The 23,060-nt window shown below is 44.4% G+C and overlaps 1 protein-coding gene across 1 annotated transcript in view; it reads left to right on the forward strand.

Moving 5' to 3' along the window:
- ALK (ALK receptor tyrosine kinase) overlaps positions 1-23,060 on the forward strand; it is a 678,810-nt gene that overhangs the window by 351,035 nt on the left and 304,715 nt on the right. Inside the window, exon 4 of the mRNA XM_034659705.1 lies at positions 18,739-18,940. Within this exon, the coding sequence (XP_034515596.1) occupies positions 18,739-18,940 (202 nt within the window). The remainder of the gene's footprint in view (positions 1-18,738; positions 18,941-23,060) is intronic.

The following is a 23,060-nucleotide window of genomic DNA, read 5'->3' on the forward strand; positions in this document are numbered from 1 at the left end:
TACTATGGAAAGCCACTAGAGAACATTCAAGTTCATCAATATAAATAGTCAAATTGGTAAACTTTATATATTAAAGATTTTGATAGCATAAAATTGTTCTAATATTTTTACATTAAAAACAAAATTAAAAGACATAAGACAAATGAGAACAATTTCTTTTAGCAAATAGAATAGACAAAGGGTTAATAGCCTTGTTTTTTAAAGAGTTATTACAAATCAGTGAGGAAAAGTAACCCTGCTATAGATGGCTGAACAAAAGAAATGAGCAGGCAATTCACAAAAGAGAAGAAATAACTAATTGAAGAACATATGGGGAGATGACTCAACCTCACTAGTAATTAAAGAAATGCAAATTGAAACAACAAATATTATCATTCCCAATGCAGCCGAGAGTGCAATGAAACAGGTACATCTATGCATTACTAATAAACAAAGTAGAAAGCCTTGTTGATAAGCAGTTCATAGAAATCAAGAGTTCAGTCCTATTAAGCAAATATAGAGCTCCCTCTCTGTACTAGGAATTGGTGTATGCAGATGACAAGGGCCCACACTTACTCTTAATGAGTGAGCATGACCTATGGGAGAGACATGCACAGATAACTCCATTATTAGGAGGTAAATGGCAGAGGCATCCAGAGCATGTAGCAAATGCGGGAGTAAGACCATAGCCCAGCCTGGAGGCTTTGGAAAGATTGTTTGAGGAATGATCCTGAGATGAGTCTTAAAAGGTGATGAGAATCTGGCTGGATAAAGAAGGGCCGTGCGAAGGGAGAAGAGAAGGGAAGGAGATCTCTGCAAAGGTAGAGCATAGGCAAGAGTGTAGTGTCTGCAAGAAGGTTGGAACTCCTGCAGCATTGAGTGTGATAGGAGGCTTCAGAGAGAGCCCAGCCCACCTGGGCTTTGGTGGCGTGAGTGTCATCCCAGAAGCAGCCCAAGGCAGAGAGGCAAGAAAGAACACAATCAGATATGTGTTTTTTTAAATACTGCATAAAAGTCACTCTGGTTTATTTTTCTAATTTAAAAAGTAACAGATGAAAACAAACAGCCCAATTAAAAATTGGACAAAGGACTTGAATAGACATTTCTCCAGAGAAGATTTACAAATGGCCAGTAAGCACAAGATAAGATGCTCAGCATCACTAGTCATTAGGGAAATGCAAATCAAAACCACAATGAGATACCACTTTATACCGATTAGGATGGCTATTATTTAAAAAAGAAAAGAAAAGAATAAATACTGGTGAGCATGTAGAGAAATTGGAATCCTCGTACCATGCTGGTGGGAATGTAAACTGGTGTGGCTGCTGAGGGAAACAATTAGGCGGCTCCACAGGAAGTTAAACATAGAATTCCCATATGACCCAGCAATTCTACTTCTAGGTATAGCCCCAAAAGAATTGAAAGCAGGGACTCCAGGGGCACCTGGGTGGCTTAGTCGGTTAAGCATCTGCCTTTGGCTCGGGTCGTGATCCCAGAGTCCTGCGATGGAGCCCCACATCAGGCTTCCTGCTCAGCGGGGAGCCTGCTTCTCCCTCTCTCACTCCCCCTGCTCATGCTCTCTCTCTCTCTCACTTTCTCTCTCAAATAAATAAATAAAATCTTAAAAAAAAAAAGCAGGGACTCCAACAGATACTTGTACACCCATATTCATGGCAACATTATTCACAATAGTCAAAAGGTAGAAACAACTCAAATGTCCATCAACAGATGAACGGATAAACAAAATGTGGTCTATCCATACAATAGAAAACTATTCAGTCTTAACAAGGAATGAAATTCTGCCACATACTACAACATATATGAACCTTGAAGAAATCATATTCTTTTTTTAAAATTTTTTATTATGTTAGTGACCATACAGTACATCCTTAGTTTTTGATGTAGTGTTCCATGATTCATTATTTGCGTATAACACCCAGTGCTTCCATGCATCATGTGCCCTCCTTAATACCCATCACTGGCCTATCCCAATCCCCCACCCCCCTCCCCTCTGAAGCCCTCAGTTTGTTTCCCAGTGTCCATAGTCTCTCGTGGTTCATTCCCCCTTCTGTTCACGCCCCCTTCATTCTTCCCTTCCTTCTCCTACTCCCTCCCTGCTATTTCTTATGTTCCATAGATGAGAGAAATCATATGATAATTGTCTTTCTCTGCTTGACTTATTTCACTTAGCATTATCTCCTCCAGTGCCGTCCATGTTGCAGCAAATGTTGTGTAATCGTTCTTTCTGATGGCTGAGTAATATTCCATTGTATATATGGACCACATCTTCTTCATCCATTCGTCTGTTGAAGGGCATCTTGGCTCCTTCAACAATTTAGCTGTTGTGAACAATGCTGGTATTAACATTGGGGTGCATAAGGCCCTTCTCTTCACTACACCTGTATCTTTGGGGTAAATACCCAGTAGTGCAATTGCTGGGTCATAGGGTAGCTCTATCTTTAACTTTTTAAGGGAACTTCACACTATTTTCCAAAGTGGCTGTACCAACTTGCATTCCCACCAACAGTGTAGGAGGGTTGCCCTTTCTCCACATTCTCTCCAACATTTGTTGTTTCTTGCCTTGTCCATTTTTGCCATTCTAACTGGCTTAAGGTGGTATCTCAATGTGGTTTTGATTTGAATTTCCCTGATGGCTAATGATTTTGAACATTTTTTCATGTGTCTGTTAGCCATTTGTATGTCTTCATTGGAAAAGTGTCTGTTCATATCTTCTGCCCATTTTATGATTTGTTTATTTGTTTCTCGTGTATTGAGTTTGAGAAGTTCTTTGTAGATCTTGGATACCAGTCCTTTATCTGTGGTGTCCTTTGCAAATATATTCTCCCATTCCGTGGGCTGTCTCTTAGTTTTTTTGACTGTTTCCTTGGCTGTGCAGAAGCTCTTTATCCTGATAAAGTCCCATAAGTTCATTTTATCTTTTATTTCTCTTGCCTTTGGCGATGTGTCGTGAAAAAGGTTGCTCTGGCCGATGTCATAGAAGTTGTTGCCTATGTTCTCCTCTAGAATTTTGATGGATTCCTGTCTCACATTGAGGTCTTTCATCCATTTGGAGTTTATTTTTGTGTATGGTGTGAGAGAGTGGTCAAGTTTCATTCTTTTGCATGTAGCTGTCCAATTTTCCCAGCACCATTTATTGAAGAGACTGTCTTTTTTCCACCGGATGTTTTTTCCTGCTTTATCAAAGATTAGTTGCCCAAAGAGCCGAGGGTCCATTTCTGGGTTCTCTATTCTGTTCCATTGGTCGATGTGTCTGTTTTTGTGCCAGTACCATGCTGTCTTTGTGATCACAGCTTTGTAGTACAGCTCGAAATCCGGCATTGTGATGCCCCCAGCTTTGTTTTTCCTTTTCAACAGTTCCTTGGAGATTCGGGGCCTTTTCTGNTGCGTGTTGGCAGGCAATTCATTCTTTCAATTTGTGTTTGTCTGAAAGTCTTTATATTGTTTGCTTTTGTGAAAGATATTTAAATTCAATATAAAATTACAATTTTGCAGAACTTGTCCCAGTATTTGAAAATCACCCCATTGTCTTCAGGTTTGTAGGTCTTCTAATGAAAAAACTGTCATTGTTATTTTTATTTTTCTGTATTTGATGTGTTTTTTGTGACTGGCTGACTGCAAGATTTTGCTTTCATCTTGATTTTCAGCTATATGAATTTTTTTTTTTTGCCTTGGTGTGTTTGTATTTATTGGTATGTGTATGTGCGTGTATATATGTGAGTGTGTGTGTGTGTGTGTCTGCCTTTGATATTTATCTTACTTTGGCTTAACTTTTGGATTCATTGCTTGATTTCTTTCATTATATTTTGAAATTCCTTGGCAATTATCAATTTAAACATTTATTTTTCTGTCTTCTTTCTGGATTTCCAATTTCATGTATGTTAAATTATTTGACCACTTGAAGATATGTTCTCCCTGCCTCTCACCCCTTTCTTCTCTTTGTTTCAGATTGGTAATCTGTATTGACCTATCTTCATTTTCTCTAATTTCTTCTTCAACTCTGTTAAGTCTACAGAATGAGCCTACCAAAGGAGATCAACACTATTACTACTTTTTTTGGGTGTAGCATTTCATTTTAACACTTTCTTCTAGTTTCCATCTCCTTTCTGAAATTTCTTATATGTCCATGCATTTATTAGCCATTTCCCCTAGATTCTTTAACATTTTATTCACAGTTATTTGAAGTCCGTATTCAATGCCCGTGTCATCTCAGTCTGGTTCTCTAAATTACTTGATATCTATCTATCTATCTATCTATCTATCTATCTATCTATCTATCGAGACAGAGAGAAAGAGAGAGAACCTCAAAAATTTTAACGAAATGCCAGACATCTTACATATAACAATATGTATTGAGGTGAGTATTATTACACTTGGAAAAAAGGTATCTCTTTTCAGGCAGTTAGCAAAGGGGTTTTGGTTGCCATGGTTATCTTCAATATACCAAAAGTGGATTTTCCTTGGAATTAGCAATCTCTCCTCAGGTTTCAGCTATTTCTTTAAGCCTGTACCTCATGCTCTTACCCTCCCCTAGTGGTAGACAATCCCTTCTTGTTAATTGTTGCTTGCTAGGCTAACACTTGGGGTATATTCTTATAGATAAGTGAGCTCTGTATAATTGCATCTCAGAGGGGGGGACTTTCTCAGCATTTCTAGCCCTCCTCATGGCAGTGAAGCTCTGCCTTGTATCTGTGGTGAGTCATGTGATAGGGAAAGTTTACCACATTCCCCTAGTGATGGGAGATCTCTAATAATATTAGCATAGGAGCCTAAATTCAAGTACNTGTTTTATCATTATATTCAATGAAATAAGCCAATCACAAAAGCACACATGTATGATTCCACTTACGTGAGGTACCTAGTGTAGTCAAGTTCATAGAGACAAAAAGAAGTTACCAAGGGCTGGGGGAAGGGGTAACCGGGAGCTTCTGTTTGAGACGATGAGAAAGTTCTTGGTTGGGTGGTGATGACAGTTGCACAACATTGTGAGTATACTTAATGCCACCAAATTGCACATTTAAAAATGGTTAAGATGGGGGGCACCCAGGGATGCCTGGGTGGCTCAGTGGGTTAAGCATCTGCCTTTGGCTCAAGTAGTAATTCTGGTGTCCTGGAATGGGGAGCCTACTTCTCCCTCTCCCTCTGCCCCTCCCCCCACTCATTCTCTCTCTCNTTGCAGAAGTAACATAGCTTTTTCTTTCTCTTCTTTTAGCAACAATATGCCTTTCTCTGTTTCGGGAAAGATACATTCTTCCATTCCCCCCCTCCCCCTGAGGTTTGAAGCTTTGAGAAAAGTCTCTGAGAAAAACTACAGGGTTTATGCCTTTTTTGCCGGGCACATCCTGTCCTCCCAGTACCTGTACCAGGAAGAGAGGCTCTTTCTGGTCTCTTGCACCTCCCAAAAGCTTTTATAAATGCATCTGGTGGNTCTCTCTCTCTCTCTCTCAAATAAATTAAAAAAAATTTTTTTTTTTAATGGAGGGCGCCTGGGTGGCTCAGTCGGTTGAACATCCAACTCTTGGTTTCTACTCAGGTCATGATCTCAAGATCGTGGATTGAAGCCCCACGTCTGGCTCTTTGCTTGGCAGGGAGTCTGCTTAGGATTCTCTCTCTCCTTCTCCCTTTGCCCCTCCCCCTGCTCGTGCTCTCTCGCTCTCTCAAATAAACAAATAAATCTTGTAAAAAATGGTTAAAATGGTAAATTCTATGTTATATGTATTTTATTACAGTAAAAAAATACCAAAAAAGTAATAGGTGCTTTGGAAAATTCAAAAAAGTACAAAGAAAAATATTCTACCACCTGGACTTACCCACTTCACCTTTTGGTGAATACCCTGAAGTATTTTCTTTTTTCATATACATACTCATATACTTACTGTATTTTACTATGTTGGGCTCACACTATCCTTGCTGCTTTGTCCTTGCATTTTCCATCTAGTGATAGACCGTGAACATCCTCAGCATTACAGCACGGAGGTTAAGGACTTAAGTCCTGGAGACAGAGCCCCAGGCTTGTGTCCTGGTTCCGTTGCTTATGCAGCTGCCAGTTTGTTTCGTCCTCTGTACAAAGGACATGGATAACAAAAGTACCGAGCACATAGGTTGTTAAGGGTTACAGTGGTTCTTAAGTATGTATAAGCACATATTAAATAAAGAAAGCCACGGTCATTATTGCTAATGGTAGTTAATAATCCTCACCTGTTCTACAAGACAGGATTTTTTTTTAGTGGCTTCCTGAAGTACTTTATCACATGGCTAACTATACATTACTTAACAAATCTCCTGTGTCCGACATTTACCATTTCTGAGTATTGGCTCACATAAATAATGCTAAGGAACTTTGCCAAGAAGTCTGGGTAGTTAACTCTGTTTTTTAAAGCAGACCAGTAGAAAGGCAATTGTTGGGTCAAAGAACATGCACGATTTTAAGAGTTTTGATTCCGTCGGTGGACTACCCCTCCAGAAAGACTGTGATATGCCGAGGAGCAAGAGAACAACTTTATCTTTAATGGCAAAAATTGGAAACAACCTGTCTAAACTAAAGAAATAGTTTAAATGTGATGTCCACTTATTGGAATATCCTACAGGTATTAATAAATGTATTTGCAAAGCCTACATAAGAGCTTAGAAAATGCTTATGACACAATGTTAAATGAAGAGCAAGGGAAAATTATATTTAATAGAATTATCAATTTTAAAAACCATAAGCATATAGAGGAACAAAAAAACAAGTAAAATAGAAAGTTTGAATAGTGAGACTCAAATAAATTGTTTTCTCTTAGTTTTTTTTTCTAAATTGCCTTTAATGAACATACACAATGTTTAGAATAAAAAAAAATTTCACTGGGAAGGTATGATTTGTCCCTATCTTTGAATTTGTCCCTATCTTTGATTTCAAAGAAATCAAAGAGATTTCTACTGTATGGTATTGGAATCAGCAGCAAAATCAGCAGACGTTATTTCCCAAAGGAAATGAATCTAACAGGACTCTGGAAGGTATAGCTGCTTCTCCGTCACCCAAACAGAGCCCAGCTGCTTTCATGAGGGCTGTAGTCCAGGGAAAGGCCCTAAAAAATGTTCAGTCATCTGCATGGACCTCCCAGCCTCTGGGCCTCTCCGTCTGCACCACGTTGAGCTGATAGGCAGGTTAATTGATCTCTCTGAGCTTCCGTTTCCTCATCTAAAAAGTGGATATGATGATCATAAACCTACTTACAGGGTTGCTGTGAAATCAAGTGCAGTAAACCTTATAAGGTGTTAACTCAGTGCCTGGGACATGTTAGGCGTCCATTAAATGTTAGCCATCATTATCCTTATTACCATCCCACATCTATATTTCACTCACTGTTTTTAAAGATAACAGCAAAGCCTAGGGAGATGTGATTTGTTGTAGTTTAATGGGAAGAGCCATGGATTTCGAGTCAGATGACCTGGATTGTAATAGTGGTTGAAGCAGTTACTCGTTCAGTGGCCTAGGGCAAGACACTTAACCCTTAGAGCAGTGCTGTCCAAGAGAAATATAATAGGAGCCAAAAATGTGATTTTGGATTTTCTAGAAAATACATTACAAAAAGTAAAAATAGATATTTTCTTTAACCCAATATACCCAATGTTATCCAACATGTAATCAATATAAAATTATTGATGAAATATTGTATATTTCTTTCCTGCACTAAATCCAGTATGCATTTTATACTGATGCACATTTCAACTCGGAAGCTACATATTCAACTGAAATATTTTATCTGTGTTTCCTAAAATTCATAGTTGAAAATTAGATTGACATACCCAAGTTGTTCAAATATATTTTTCCAGCAACTAAATCAACTGTCAGTTTTCAAATGTGAATTAATTAAAATTAAATAAAATGAAGAATTCAGTTCCTCAGCTGCATGAGCCACGTTTTGAGTACCGGTGGCCAGGCTTAGTGAGCGGCTGGTGTACTAGACACAGCTGCAATTGGAGATGACAGATTACTGCTCCTACCAAAGTCACTCAGCTAATGGGAGGTGGCTCAGGGACCAGAATCCGGCCAATATAACTTCCATATATGGACATTTGAAATTTGAACACTATTCATCTCAAGGCTTTCCATTTTTTTAACAGTGATCCGCAGTAAGAAATATACTTTATATAACAACATGGTACATAAAAACACACGTGTGTGTATGTGTGTGTCCCTGTGTGTATGTGTATATGTGTATGTGTGGCTGTGTCTGTGTGCATACATATAGATCAGCAGCCATTATTTCCCAAAGGAAAATTACCATGTGGATCTTTTAAAATTCCACTCTACTTTTTCCTCCTCCTGATTTCCTCCTCTTTCTCCTTCTCCCCCTCTTTATTTAATGCTGGTCATGACCCACTAAAGTGATTTCATGGCCCACTAATGGGTTATAAACCACAATTTGAGAAACACTGATCTTAAGAGTCTAAATTTCCAGGCATCTTAAAAATTGATTTGTTTTGTGTTGTAAATAATAATCCTTCTATATCCACCAATCAGTTCAAAGGGAACAATGTTCTCCCCAATATAAATAAGAAGAATGACACTAGTCTAGTTAAGATACAAGGAAACAGATGATGACTTATCTGCTTTTTTGTTTCTTGATCCATTCAGCAAATATTTATTGCAGAAGCATTGTCCCTGTCACTGTGTTAGGCACTAACAGCTGGCCTGAGACAGCCAAGATCCCTGCTCACAGAGTCAGCTACATAACAATGAAGCCCTTGCTGCAGGGGCTTAGCCAAAGAAAGATCTTGGATGCTTTGTTTTATTTTTCCCGTAAGAAGACCAGAGACAAGCAAGATGTCCAGCAACCCCATTAGCGACTCAACTCTCTTTCTGTTCCACGGGCTCTTGTTTGTCACTTTGTGGTCACAAGACCACTGCCACCCCTCCAGGCCTTCTGTCCATGTTCCAGGCAAGAAAAAGAAAGAAGCACAGGGAGGCGAGGGAGTTGTCTCAAAATTCTCCAGCACATAGGGTTGCCAGATAAAACAGAGGATGTCCAGTTAAATGTGTTTCAGAGAAACAACAAATAATGTTTGCAGTCACATCATGACCCACGCAGTCATTTGAGACATATTTGTACTGAAAATGTTTTTCACTATTTGTTAATGAAATTCATATTTAACAGGGTGCCCTGTATCTTTATTTGCTAACTCTGGCAAACCTGTGAGCACAGTCCTGCTTACAGTTCACTGGCAAGACTGTGTCACAAGGCCACGCCTCTCTGTCAAGAAGACTGGTGAGGGGCGCCTGGGTGGCGCAGTCTAGTTAACCGTCTGCCTTCGGCTCAGGGCGTGATCCCAGCGTTCTGGGATCGAGCCCTACATCAGGCTCCGCTGCTAGGAGCCTGCTTCTTCCTCTCCCACTCCCCCTGCTTTGTTCTCTCTCTTGCTGGCTGTCTCTGTCAAATAAATAAATAAAATCTTTAAAAAAAAAAAAAAAGGAGAAGAAGATTGGTGAAATCAAGTCATTTTTTAACTTCCAGTCTCAATAAAAGAGAAAGGCAAGAGGGAAGGAAGTTGGTCAGGGAGTGGAGTTGAGTGAGCCAACCTACGGAAGCTGCTGCAGGTCAGGTCGCCCCTGGCCTTCCTTGTAGATCATAGTAGGAAATTTGGATTTTAATTCATGGTCAGTGGGAAGCTATTGGAGAGCTTCAAACAAGGGAGTGACTAACTCTATTTAAGAAGATGGCTCTGGCTTTTGTGTGCAGAATGGAAGGGGGGAGAGTGAGCAAGAAGTGGGAAGACCAGTTGGAAGAAACCCAGCTTGTTCTAGAACCTTTGAGAGCTCCACCTAGCCATCCTGCCATGCCCCCCCAGCCTCAGGCAGGCCCCTCGCTTTCCCACATGTGAGTTCCCTCTTCTGAAAAATGCAGAGTTGGGTGGGGTGGTCTCCTGGTGCTCCATGCAGCATGCCCAGAGACACACGCAGGTGACATGGTGGCCTTCTCTTGCTTTTTTGTTGTGTAGCTTGGTTGTCAGTGTTGGCCCACATTTTGTACTCCTTCTACCGAGGAGTGTCTGAGAGCCATAGTACATGGAACATCAGAACTTACGATCATGAAGCTAAGACCCTGTGAGACTCCCACAAGGAAATGGGTAAAAAATTGCTTTTTAAAATTTTAATTTAAAGAATAATCAATGGAATGCACAGAACAAGTAATAAAATCTGCTAACTCTTAGAAAAAATTCAAAAAAGTAACATGGACGATTTTTATACCCTGACATCTGGGACTTAAAGCAAAGGTTGCATAATCTGATTTGAGACCTAAGAACCAATGTGGTTAAGGGAAAACCAGATTTCATGCTTCTCTCCCTCCAAAGTGGATTTTGTTACAACGAAGGCACTTTGGCCCCCTAACTGCCTCCCTTTCCTACCCCGCCTACAGCAGATAATTTTCTCTCTCCTTCCTTCTGCTTCTCATTGAATTAAATCAATTGTTTAGTTTTCATTTGGCTTCTCCTTTCTCCCTCTCATCAGATCAAGTGCTTTTCTGTTTTCCTTGAGGATTACCAAAATGAGCTCTTTGGGAAAAAAAGGTTTCTCAGCACTTTAGCTTCTGTTCTTCTATTTATTTGCTTTGCCTTTTATTATCTTTTTTGCTGACACCCCAGGACACACATGCGGTATGTGGAGATTATTGGCTTTTTCCCTTTTTCCTAAATGAAAACTGTTGGTTAAAAACAAACAAACAAACAAAAAAACCTGTGTTCCCCAAAAAGATTTATTCTTTTTTAGAGGGCCAGAGATCTAATAAAGGATCTGTATAAGCATACACACACACACACACACACACACACACACACACACATATACCACTTATATAGTTATTTATATACATGCACACACAAATCTACACATATTTACTGTACACAGACACAAGCATAAATTCTTTTCGCCCCAGTTAACTTGGGCCTGAGAGGGAGTTTGAAGAACTCAACCAAACAGGCAAGCGTACTACGACTTTAGGCTATAACTGAACTCATAGTGTTAAGATTAATAATACTGTCAAGGAAAATCAACTTCCCCGACCTCCCTTCCCTCCCTTAATGAGCACACTTGGTTTTTCTAATCATTTGATCTCAAAAACTGATACCATTTCTCTTCAGAGTGCTTTGCAATGCAGGAGCAGTAAAGCAACACATTGACGTCCTGGTGGGGGACCATCACAGCAGAGATGGTCAAAGTGCCCAGGGCTGGGTCCCACTACAGCCCCGCTGCCCTCTCTGGAGCCCGGCCATACCCGTTCCCCCTACTGGATTGAGTGTCCTCCCCTACACGATGAAAGGTGGCACTCAGTGACCCTCAAGAGCTCTAGGTCTGTGAAATTCTGAATTCCTAAGTTAACCCACTACTAGGCCAAACACCCCAATGGCGATAAATCCCACCTTTTCTTTCTTCTAAATTTCAAAATTCTGCACTAAAACCTGAGTTGAGGGTAGGGTGGCAGAATTTGAATTTGAAAAGTAAACAATAAGGGAACTCTTAATGTGGTACCAGTGTGTTTTGGCCACTTTGTAAGATCACATGAACAGAGGAGACCTTCAAATACTGCCCAGCCACTGGGAACCACCATAGTCTCCCATGAGTGATTTCTAAAGGAGAACTCACCTGTCCGGGTCCCACCAGCCCACACCTTGGTCTTTGACCTCTGCGCATAGTCAGACGATGGGCTTGAGACCGTGTGCTAGGCTCCTAGTCCTCAGAGGTGTCAGGATACAAAGAAAGGAAGGTGAGGTCTGGGACAACAGGGTATCTCACCGAAAACATCATCACAGGTTTCTCTCCTAGATGGGTGGGGACTATAGCTTCCAATGGAAAGGGAGTCTGAGAACCTTGCTTCCGATTCCAGACCCACCACTGATTTGCAGTGTGACCTCAGGCAAGCCCTTCACTTCTTTGCTTCTTGGTTTTCTCCCAGTACAGCCAGGGGTTAAGCTGTGTGACCACCACATTTGTCTCTAGCTCTGACATTCTGGAAGCCAGACGTGGAATGTTGCGCTTTTAAATTTCATCAGGTAGAGCGACCTGTGTGGTAACTCAGGAGCCTCTCCAGAAGCAGGATTCTGCCGTGAGGAGCTCAGCTCTGGATGAGATGACAGTTTAAAGTCAGAAAACAGAGAAGATTTAATATCTCAGAGATGCTGGAGATGCAGATAGATCATTCACCTCCTGCACTACCTTCTTTTTTCATTTTTTCCCCTTTCTTTCTGCAAACAGTCTCCAGAGCAGAAATACATTAGAGGCGGGTTTCCGAGCACATTCTATGGTATGTTATACACAACAGCAAAAGAGTTCTGTACCCTAAAGAATTTGGGTAATCTTAATTTTATGTTCTACTCTTTAAGAGTCACGACTCTTTGTCGTGCAAAGTTCTAGGAAGCCCGGCAGTGAAGGAGCCTGTTTACTTTTGTTTGACTCAGTAACCATCCAACTTAGTTGATCCCAGAGCTTTCCCATGAGACTGTCAGCACCCCGGGGGTACGTACTCTGGGGGACAGCACAGCATTATCCCCTGACACTGCATCTAATGTTATGTGCCCGTATGAAGCCTGCATGTGTCACATCATACTCCTTCTATTCATATTCCAGCCCATTAAACTTCTGCTGCTCCTTGGGCCCCATCTAATATGAACGGCATCATGATCAATCGAATGAGTAATAGCTTATAATAACGATTGAACAGTTTAATTGCAATATGCAGTTATCCAATGGTGGCAGAATCCTGTGGGATTTATTGAGATGGAAGTCTGTCCATCTACACATCTGTTTACCAATGTTCTCATCCAAAGAATATGATTAAGAGGCTTCTGGTACAGGATGGTGGGTTGCACACGTGCTTGTCTGCTTCTCTCCTGAAATACCACTCAAGTGATCATCGAAGCTTCAACAGAGGGATAAATCCTGACTAGTAAACGGAACAGGAGGAAACCCATGAGCCATTTTAAAAGAGCACAAGGCTGGTGATGGAGGAACTGAAGCGGCCACATCTGAAAAGATGTTAAGAGGGTTTAGCACAGAGCGGGGAGCCCATCTGCTGGGAGGCACCACTGCTGAGCACCAATAAGGGCTCCTCCGGAAGGATGGAGCAGCATGAAATTCCTCTGGAGTATGGTTACGCCGTATGTCTCCACCCACTTTCAACCCCAGTTTTCCAGACTAAAAGGCAGCAGGATATTTAACCACAGGGCAAAGGAAAAGGGAGCTTGTCTCTAAAAGTTCAGTTGCTAAGACTGCTAGCAGCAGTGTTCATGCCCAGAGTGGCGTGTCCATTCTGCTGGCATTGGGGAGCGGGCACCAGTGAGATGGTGGGGCCCTGACACCTGCTATCAGGCCAGTGCTGAAAGGGAGATCAAGCACCAGCTATGTGCACTGAAGTCCCCATCAGCATTCCTCATCTCTCCCACGTAAATAGACGGTGTTGATCCAGGATCACCCAGCCTGTGAATAGCCCAGCAGCATGAAAAAGAAATATTGGGGCACCTGTGTCGCTCAGTTGGTTAGGAGGCATCCAGCTCTTGGTTTCGCCTAGGTTGTGGTGTCAGCGTCCTGGGATCAAGCTCCGTGTCAGGCTCTGTGCTCAGCATGGAGTCTGCTTGGGATTCTCTCTCCCTCTCCCTCTGCCCCTCCCCGTGCACGCACTCTCTCTTTTTCTAAAATAAGTAAAGTTTTTTGAAAAGAAGAAAAAAAGAAATATCGACGTTAAAAAAAAAAAATAATCCCAGGGGCGCCTGGGTGGCACAGCGGTTAAGCGTCTGCCTTCAGCTCAGGGCGTGATCCTGGCGTTATGGGATTGAGCCCCACATCAGGCTCCTCCGCTATGAGCCTGCTTCTTCCTCTCCCACTCCCCCAGCTTGTGTTCCCTCTCTCGCTGGCTGTCTCTCTCTGTCAAATTAATAAATAAAATCTTAAAAAAAAAAAAAAAAGAAGTGTCTACAGAAACAAATGATGTGAGTTTAGGAGCCCTTCCGGGAGTGTTTGTGGAAATCGGAAGAGAGGAAGCACGGCAGGGAATCACAGTTCACAGCATATTTGGCCAACCGATTGAAACTGTTGGTATAGGACTGCCACAGAGGTGAATTAGGCCACCCCTTAGGACTTGGGGGCTTGGAGACGTGACATGGTTCCTTTAGATTGATACTATTCGAGGCAGGCAGATAGAATTACTGACAGTTTGGAGCTCTGAGGGTCCTTAGAGAGATCTACTCAACCCTTTCATTTTACAAACAAAGGAGGCTTGGTCGTGGCAGAGCTAGTCCTCCTAACTGTTCTGATTCCAAGTTAGTAATAGCTAAAGGGAGCGTCCCATTAAGACACCCCTCGAAGCACAAAATAAACATCTATCACAGACCTATGGAGATTAGACACTGTACTGGCCTCGTCGCACGTGTTATTTAACTTAATCTCTACAACAGCCATGTAAGATAGGCTAGACACATATTACATTCGAGCAAACCAAGGTTTAAAGAGTTTAAATCATTTGTCTGAAGCTTAGAACTAGACAAGACACAGAGCCTGGATATGAATGAGACTGTCTGACTTCAAGGTTCATGCCCCTTGGTTTCTGGCCTATTTACACCCTGCTGACTGAGATAAGAGCTACACATCCCTATATTGGTGACCGGAGGTAAAAATAATGACCATTTCATATTTAATCATTGAAAGTATCAACGTGAGCCACCAATAAGGGAAACACGGTCCTGGCACTGTCTGAGCAAGGCTCTTTGATCTGCTTCTCCACTCCCCCATGGCCCACCCTGGGGGAGGGTCTGTTAGCTGCCAGGCCATCCTTCTTAATTAGAAGGGACCCCAAGAGCCTCTAAGTAGCCCCAAGCTATTCTGAGCAAAATAAACAGGAAACGGAAAAGAGAGGGGGGAGACAGAAATTCTCACTGACTTTAAAAGATTTATACTGACAATATCCCAAGGAGCTTATGAAATGTATTTTTTCCTTTTTTTTTTTTTTTTGGAGAGAGGAAAGCTGCCGATGAAGAGATAGCTCTCAACTAGAGTTTCATTGACAGTGAAAATTCTTTAAGCTCAGACTTTTATTGATAGTCCAGTTGCACAAAATAAAATTCATATAAACCTCATCTCACATATTAGAACTGGAAAAATAATCCATCTTCCAGTCAACTTTGAAAGAGTCCCGTTATTGAGCTACTGAATTACAAAGACAGAATTTACATGTGTTCCCACCCCCAGGAGGGAGGAGCAGTGGTGCAGGGGGAGCCCCAAGCCTAGCACCTGATTCAGCTTGATTTTCTCCCTCTGGGAACTTGAGTTTCCCCCGGGGCATATGTGTGCACACATGCACATAATCTTTCTGAGAAGGAGAACATTTCCTTTCTCTTGCCCACCTTCTTTCCGTCGATAGCTCAACAACCTGGTATGACTTTCCGCCAGCTTGAAAACATAAGAGTAGGGTCTCAGACCAGGGCCCAGTTGCTGCTCCCTTAAGTGTGACAGGCTGGCTCCATCCTAACCTCAGACCACAGCCCAAAGCATCTGGAGCAAGACTCTGCCCCTAGAGATGCTTCCAGGACTCTCACCTCTTTGGACGGACACACACCCGTCTGGTATTGGAAACCCTAGGCGATCCCAGAATCCATCCACAACATGACACTTTTACTTACAACAGTAACACTCTAAACCCATGCCATCGGCATTTGGCCACCCCCTTTCCTAGAGTGCCTGGTGCTGTAGGAGGAGGTTGGGTCACTATTGATCCCCATCTTTCCCCCACCATACCAGATTCATCTTCTTCCTGAAGCACCACTCTGAAGACCTCACTCTCCTCCTCGAAAACCTTTTTCAAAAATAAAGTTGAGGGGCGCCTGGGTGGCACAGCGGTTAAGCGTCTGCCTTTGGCTCAGGGCGTGACCCCAACGTTATGGGATCGAGCCCCACATCAGGCTCCTCTGCTATGAGCCTGCTTCTTCCTCTCCCACTCCCCCTGTTTGTGTTCCTTCTCTCGCTGGCTGTCTCTATCTCTGTCAAATAAATAAAGAAAATCTTTAAAAAATAAATAAATAAATAAATAAATAAATAAATAAATAAATAAGTTGAGTACCTACAGCCAGGAATTAAAAGTCCTGTATGGTCTGCTCCCACCCCTACTGCCCTAGCCTTCATTATGCCCCAGCCTTATCTTCAGGTGGCCCTCTGCGACCCAGTGCCACTACTCACTTCCTACATTTATGCCTTTTCTCCTCTTCCCTCAACTCCCGCAAGGCCGGTTCTGCCAATATCTTTGTCTTTCTCTTCCTTTAAGACCTAGCTCAAAGGTCATCTTCTTTATGAATCTTCCCTGCTGAACCTAATGTCCTCTTCCCGGAGCCTCCGAAAGTGCTTCACCTGTATGTGTCTTATGACTTTATAACCTCTACTTTTGATGGCAGTTATTACAGTGACCTCATCACCCTTGTGGACAACGAGTTCCAGAACTGTGTCTGGTTTATGTCTGTGTCCCCAGGGAAGAGCCAGTGCTTGGATGTTAGCTCAACATTGGCATCCAGTAAATGAAATTTGAGGGCAAGAAAGTGAGCAAGAGAGCCAGTGAATAAATGGATTTGGTCCCGTACCCAACTGCCTGCCTTCCTCTCTTCTTCCCCCTCTGAGTACCCGAGCCATACAGCTTGGCCACCACACACCCTGATCATATTTTAGGATAAGGGATACAGAGGGATAATGAGAAAGACACAAGGGAAAGAGCCCTGGTTAGAAATCCAGACACCTGGACTCTGGTCTGGAATTTCAAATCAAGATGCTGGACAAGTCATTTATTTCCCCATTCTGACCTGCAGTCTGCTTCTCTAGAAAAGTGAGGATGTCGTATTAGATGATCATTAAGTCCTTTCTAATTCTGAATTTTTGATTCTAATTCCTTTCTTCTACCTCTGTGCCCATGACAAGAATCTCTCCCCCATTGTAAAGCAGGGTCATAATATAGGTTATTTACTGAGGTTTATAGAGCACTTTTCACTGGCCCATCTGCCATGCTGAAACTTCCCAGCAATCACAGAGGGCTCAGTTTCCAGTGCTGATCCCAGGTCCCCAGTCCTGCTCAGAAACAGTCTCATGCTGACCTCATCCTGATTTTAACTGGAAGTCACATTTCTGTACTTCCAGAATTTTGCAAACCTCCAATTCCTGACATAATACCTTTTCCTTGAAGCGTGCTTCTGGTAGGGATCCCTTCTTTTCTTGGCATCATTCTCTACCCCTGACGCTAGTTCATTTACCTCCGTGGTAAATGAGGTTGTCTGTAGAACGAGACCAGTTTGAAGCGCTCAGGAGCGATTTCGGAAGGCTGAGCTCTCATTAGCTGGTTCCCACTGGAGGAGTTGGGGATCTTGCAGTAGGCTTCCACTGCAAAAGAAGCAGCATCAAATGGTCCAAAACTTCAAGACAGAAGTGTGGCCAGTAAAATTAATGCATCAGAAGGAATGCCTGAAACAATAAACTGGCGCTGTGCTTTTATGCTGACAGTAAGCCCCATGAATACAGGTTTCCTATAGATCACTTGGCCTGTGCTACTGCAGTCAGGCTTGGCTTGCCCCAGAGCGAGACTCTGCCACAGGCACGGCACCAGGGGGATTTGTAAGGCTTCCTTTGTGGAGACCAGTTACAAATTCACATGACTCATAGACTCAAGAGCTGAAATGGATCTTAAGAGATTATTGAGTTCAGCCAACCCTTCTCACCCTGTTTTATAAGTAAGGAAACTGAAACCCAAGAAAGTCAATGCTTTGTGCAAGATCACTCAGCTAGTAACCAAAGAAGCAGGAGCCGTGAACGTGTGCCCCAAATGCTGCCTCTCCAAGCCACCCACCTCTCAAGGGAAACCTTGAACTGGTCAGAACTACTGTAGAGCCAACCCATTCCTGAGAAACTGAATCTGCCACAAATTGAGTGCCAAGTTGGCTTGAATGTGATATGGAGAACTCAGGTCAGCTTTTATTTGAAACTGTGACCTGTAGGGTGGCCTCAGATGCCCTGGAGTGAGCCCTGGTTTATGGGTGTGGAAACACCCTACATGGACGTTGACAAGATGGCACTGATGTCCTTGCTGTACTTTTGGCACATTTACAGAGGCAGTAACCGTTGAAGCCATCCCTCTAGATAAGGATGTAAATCCATCAGAACGTCTTAGTTCCTAAGTTGGGTTTCTGATGCTGGTTACTCTTTGGGGATTAGGTAATACCCCCAATTTTTCTCCAGTTTCCTGTGAGACTTTGTTAGTTGTGCCTATGATAGCCTGGCAAAGAGTCTGTGTGATCATCTCTACTTTAACTTAGAAGACAGTTGAAATCAAATAATTGATTATTTATCCTTCCTCTCTACACAAAACTGGGTAAAGTACTCTCCGTGCTTATCTCACGTGACCCTTACAACCACCCTTTGAAGCAGGTGTTTTATTCCCATTTTACAGATGAAGAACCTGGGACTCAAGGGCATAGAGCTAACAAGGTGGGGAGCTAAGGTGAGAACCTTAGTCTGCCTGACTCTACCGCCCAAGTCCTGAATTACCGTTCTCTTGCTTCAGGCTTTGCTCTTCCCAGAGATAATCTAAGAAACGGGGAGGAGGGCTGGGTGTATGTGAAAGTGAGAAAGGCCTCCAGCATTGCTGACTTGGGTGCCATTGGTCTCTATACCCTGCCACGGAGATGCTGCTGGTCCTCCTGTCTGGTCACACCTGCAGAGTCACCTTCTCTGTCTCTTGCCAGGCTCCTTCCTCCTCCTCAACACCTCAGCCAACTCCAAGCACACCATCCTGAGCCCGTGGGTGAAGAGCAGCAGTGAACACTGCAGGCTGGCTGTCTCTGTGCACAGGCATCTACAGCCTTCTGGGAGGTATGTCGCCCAGCTGCTGCCCCACAACGAGCCTGGAAGAGAGATCCTCCTGGTACCCACCCCAGGAAAGCATGGGTAAGTCCTTCCCCATGTCCAAAATTGATTAGATAAAAGGCCATTTGGCTTTTAGCTGCCAATTTGCAGAGTCTGTGACATCTACTTAAAACTCACAACCATCCTTTAATGGGTAGGGTCCAGATTGAGCCATTACTGCTAATATTCCCAAGGTAGTGTCTCGGGCACTGATCTGTGGGCTCCTCTGGCCGCCCATGCTGGTGGTCCTTCCAGAGGCCAGAAGACCAGCTGGCAGAGTGGGCATTTAATGAGTGGGTGTTAAAGATATTTATTTCCCAAAGTACAGACGGATCCAAGAAGAAAACAACCAAGGGGAGTGTTAAAAGGCCAAAATGAAAGTAATTTAATATGCTGGAAAGGGGTTTTACCAGCAGGACTTCGGCAGGAAGGGCAAGAGCAAACTATTGTAGCCACCCAAGCGGGTCCTGCAGGAGTGTGGGGCCTCAGAGCAGAACTGGTCAGGGATACCGCAATGGTAGCAATTCAGTGGAGATTGTGGGACAAGCTTTGTTCCAGAACTCTAAGGCTTACACAGTCCTGAATTCACACCAGATGCCCATGTCAGTGAGCTCAGGCTTCCAGGAGATACTCACTCGCTTACTCAGCAATCCGCCGCACCTCTAGAAATAGTGACATCGGAAAGCAAACGTGAACCAGGGTATCTCTGTGCATACATTTTTTTCCTTACTCCATAAGAATAAATACCATCATAAGACCCCAGTTTTGAGGGGCCCCTGAGCTGAGTACTTATAACCAACAAGGGTAAGAGTTCTTTCTTTGTGACATGTTTACAGAGGAAGAGCCTCAAATTTCTATCTAAGCTTGGACTTAGCTTCCCTCTAAGAAGATACCCTTCAGAAGAGTCCCATCTGAACAATGATGTTGCCCATCCTTCACCTCCATGGTGTGCCGGGTCAGGAGGGGAGAGCACCTGTCTACTGCTTGTCCAACAAAGCTCTATAGCCTCCTTAGTAAGCTCTTGAAAGTCTCTACCCTACTCTCCTGCTCCGGACCCACCTGTATTTAGTTGTGCTTCAAAGAACTACAAGGTGCTACAGTCCCAGCAGGAATGAAGCCTTGGCTTTAAGAAGGATGCTGTCCCCGTACCTAAACTCCTCTCCATCATCTTGCCTCTGAAATGCCTCTTTGGGTTATATGGGAGGGTCTCAGCGCCAAGGGCCTCCTGCCATGTTCACCAGATGTTAGGAATGTCGGGTGTCTGGGCTGCCCACTCTTTTAGATGAGCTGTCCTCTGGGCCAAACTTCCCTCCGGCATGGCCTTCCATTCTTGTGAGAAGCCCAGATGGTAAGGCCTCCCGCCCACGTGTAGGGCGGGTGCTGGCCTTGGCCATAGTGTCATCCTGCAAGCGTCTGCCTGGCCTCATGAGCTGTTTATTTGGACTTCTGCAGTCAGCACTCTTGCCCCACCGAGCCTGGCAGAGACCAGACGGTGCTGCTCGGGGCTGCCGAGACTTCACACCGTCAGTCTATTCAAGTGTGTTTGGGGTTGCAACCCGTTGATGTCACAGGTGGAAGTGAAGTTCAGAATCTCCCTGCAGTGCAGGCTGAGAAGGTGCATGCGTGTGAAGGAGGGGTGCCAGAGGGATTTCAGCGCTCCCTGAGTAGCAGAGCCTGGTCCTCTGGATAGCCTGGGAAGAAGACCATAGACCCTCTGTGCGACTAGCATGGGGGCTTGCAAAGATGTTTCCCCTCTTTATCTTCCTATGCTTGCAACTACTCTGAGTTCCCATTTAACAGATGAGAAAATTGAGGCAGGGAGTGGAAATATGAAGTGATAGGGCCCAAAGCAGACTCCAGATCTCCCCTTTCCATATTCCTGAACTTTCCAGGAAACACGTAGCCTCTCAGCAGGAACTCAGGGCAAAAGGGTGGGGTCAGGAAAGAGGACATAGACAGTGATGGAATCTTGCAAAAAGAGATGATCTAGATTCTTTGGTACGTCCAGACAGATGAGCACGGGGGCATGTGCCCTTCACAGAGAGTGAGGGTAAGGAGAGGAAGGCGGCATGGTGTGGGCAGGCCCTGACCCTCCCCTGAGGCCACCATTGCTATCAGTCTCCAGGTCCATCCTCCTGGCCACTGCATCGCATTCCCAAGGCGACTCTCCCATCGCCAGGGCTCGCCTGCCCCCTCAAGAGTGGGATTGAGGCGGAAGAAGGGAAGCAGGTGTGCTGGGGCAAGCCGCCTGACTTGACGGCTCTGTCTGGGGCTGCCGTGTGTCTACAGGGACTTCGCCTCCGGCTGGGCTGCATGCCTCTCCAGGCAGGGATGCCCTCGCTTCCCTGGCAGAGCCGTCTTGGAGTGTGAGGATGATCAGGAGTGATTCCAAGCCGAAACCAAAGCTGCCTGAGCCGACCTCTCCACCTCTAACAAAATCCATGTAGTGCGGGGAGAAGGTGGCAGCTGAAGGGGAGGCCATAGACCACTCTGCCGCCTGGAGACGCTCCGCGGCCCCGGGCCTCTTGGCAAGCCGCAGGGCATGGGCACTTGTCCAGTACTTCACGGGCTCCCAGCATCTGTGTGGAGCTGGAGCGGGGTTGCTCAGCCTCAGCATTGCGGACATCTGGGACCAGAGAATTCTTTTTGTGGGCACTGTCCTGTGCCTGGCTCCCCAGCTTCCCAGGCCTCTACCCACTCGATGCCAGGAGCACGTTCCCTGGTTACAGCAACAAAAATGTCTCCAGACATTGCCAGATGTCCCCTGTGGGGCAAAACTGCCCCCATTGAGAACCACGGAAATAGCTAGAGCATTTTTGACGTGGGGGGAACGCTGAGATTTACCTGGTTCAATCTTGTCAATTCACAGGGATGGGGACTGAGGCCCGGGATGGGGAGGGGACTTGCTCCATGTCACGTGATGAGTGTCAGCATGGTCGACAAGGATCTTGAGCCCTATACTCATGTTTGTGTGCCAACCACTTTACCAGGTCCTGGGTTACAAAGATGTATAAGGGCCGGTCTCTATGCTCGCGTAATAATAACTACTGCTAATGCTCATTAACACTTCCTAGATGCGCTAACCGGTCAACGCTGTGCCCTTTATGTGCATTTTCTTATTTAATAGTCAACCACACAGTAAAGCAGGTGCTGTTATACCTTCCATCTCACAGATGAGGATATGCAGTGAGGTCAAATACCTTCTGCGAGGCCACCAGCTAGACGGGGTGCAGGGTGTCTGAACCCAGCCGGCCTGACTTCAGACTGTTTTTGCCCATTGCTGAAGGAGCTCAGTTAGGCCATGGTGGTACAGCAGAAAAATTCGTATGCTGGGACTCAAAGCCCTGAATTTAGGTCCCAGTGTACCACTCAGTAGTCACTTCAAGGAACCGTGAGTCATTGGGTATTTCCTATATGTTGGGAACCGTACAGGTGCCAGAGATGCAAAAGGCCAGCCTCTGATGGTCCCTAAGAGGATGTTCCATGAATGAGCTCTATGACTTCAGACGAATTCCACCCCCAACCAAGCCTCAGTTTCCCCATCTGTGAAATGGGGATGAAGATGCCAGCTTTGCTCACGTGGTGCTGTGGAGTCAATGTAGTAAAAGACCTAAAGGGTTTTGCACAAGAAGCAGGATGCAAACGTAAGAGGCCATTATTTAATATCCTAGTCTGCTCTGTTCTGCTCAGAATTGGGGATCAGAAAGGACTGAGACTCCTCTGCTCTCCGATTATGGGGTCAGTGCCAGTCTCAAGAATCCTTTGGTTTTGAGATCCGGGGCAGTTTGCCTCCCTGAAGCTTACTCCCTTTAAAGTCAGAAATGACCCAGGAACACAGTGCTCCGAGTGGTGAGGGGGACAGCGTTAAATCCTGGTGGTGGTGACAGTGGTGGTAAAAACAGAACATGGTGGTTTGGGGCTTGCCGTTTGCAAAACAGCATTCAGCGTTTGTAGTAACACGGTAGGAGGCTGTCATAACACAGTTGGCTGGGGAGAGCTTGACTCATAGGAGTGGGCTGAGGAAGGACAAGCCCGAGGCCACTGACTTCCCTGGAAACCGAGTTGTGAGCACGAGGTGCCACGCTGGGGGAGCAGCAGTGTGCCTGGAGGTGCTGGAGGCAGGGGAGGCAGTCGGGGAGCCCCAGCAGCTGCTCCCTTCCTT

Source organism: Ailuropoda melanoleuca, chromosome 4, assembly GCF_002007445.2.
Source record: "Ailuropoda melanoleuca isolate Jingjing chromosome 4, ASM200744v2, whole genome shotgun sequence".
Taxonomy (NCBI): Eukaryota; Metazoa; Chordata; class Mammalia; order Carnivora; family Ursidae; genus Ailuropoda; species Ailuropoda melanoleuca.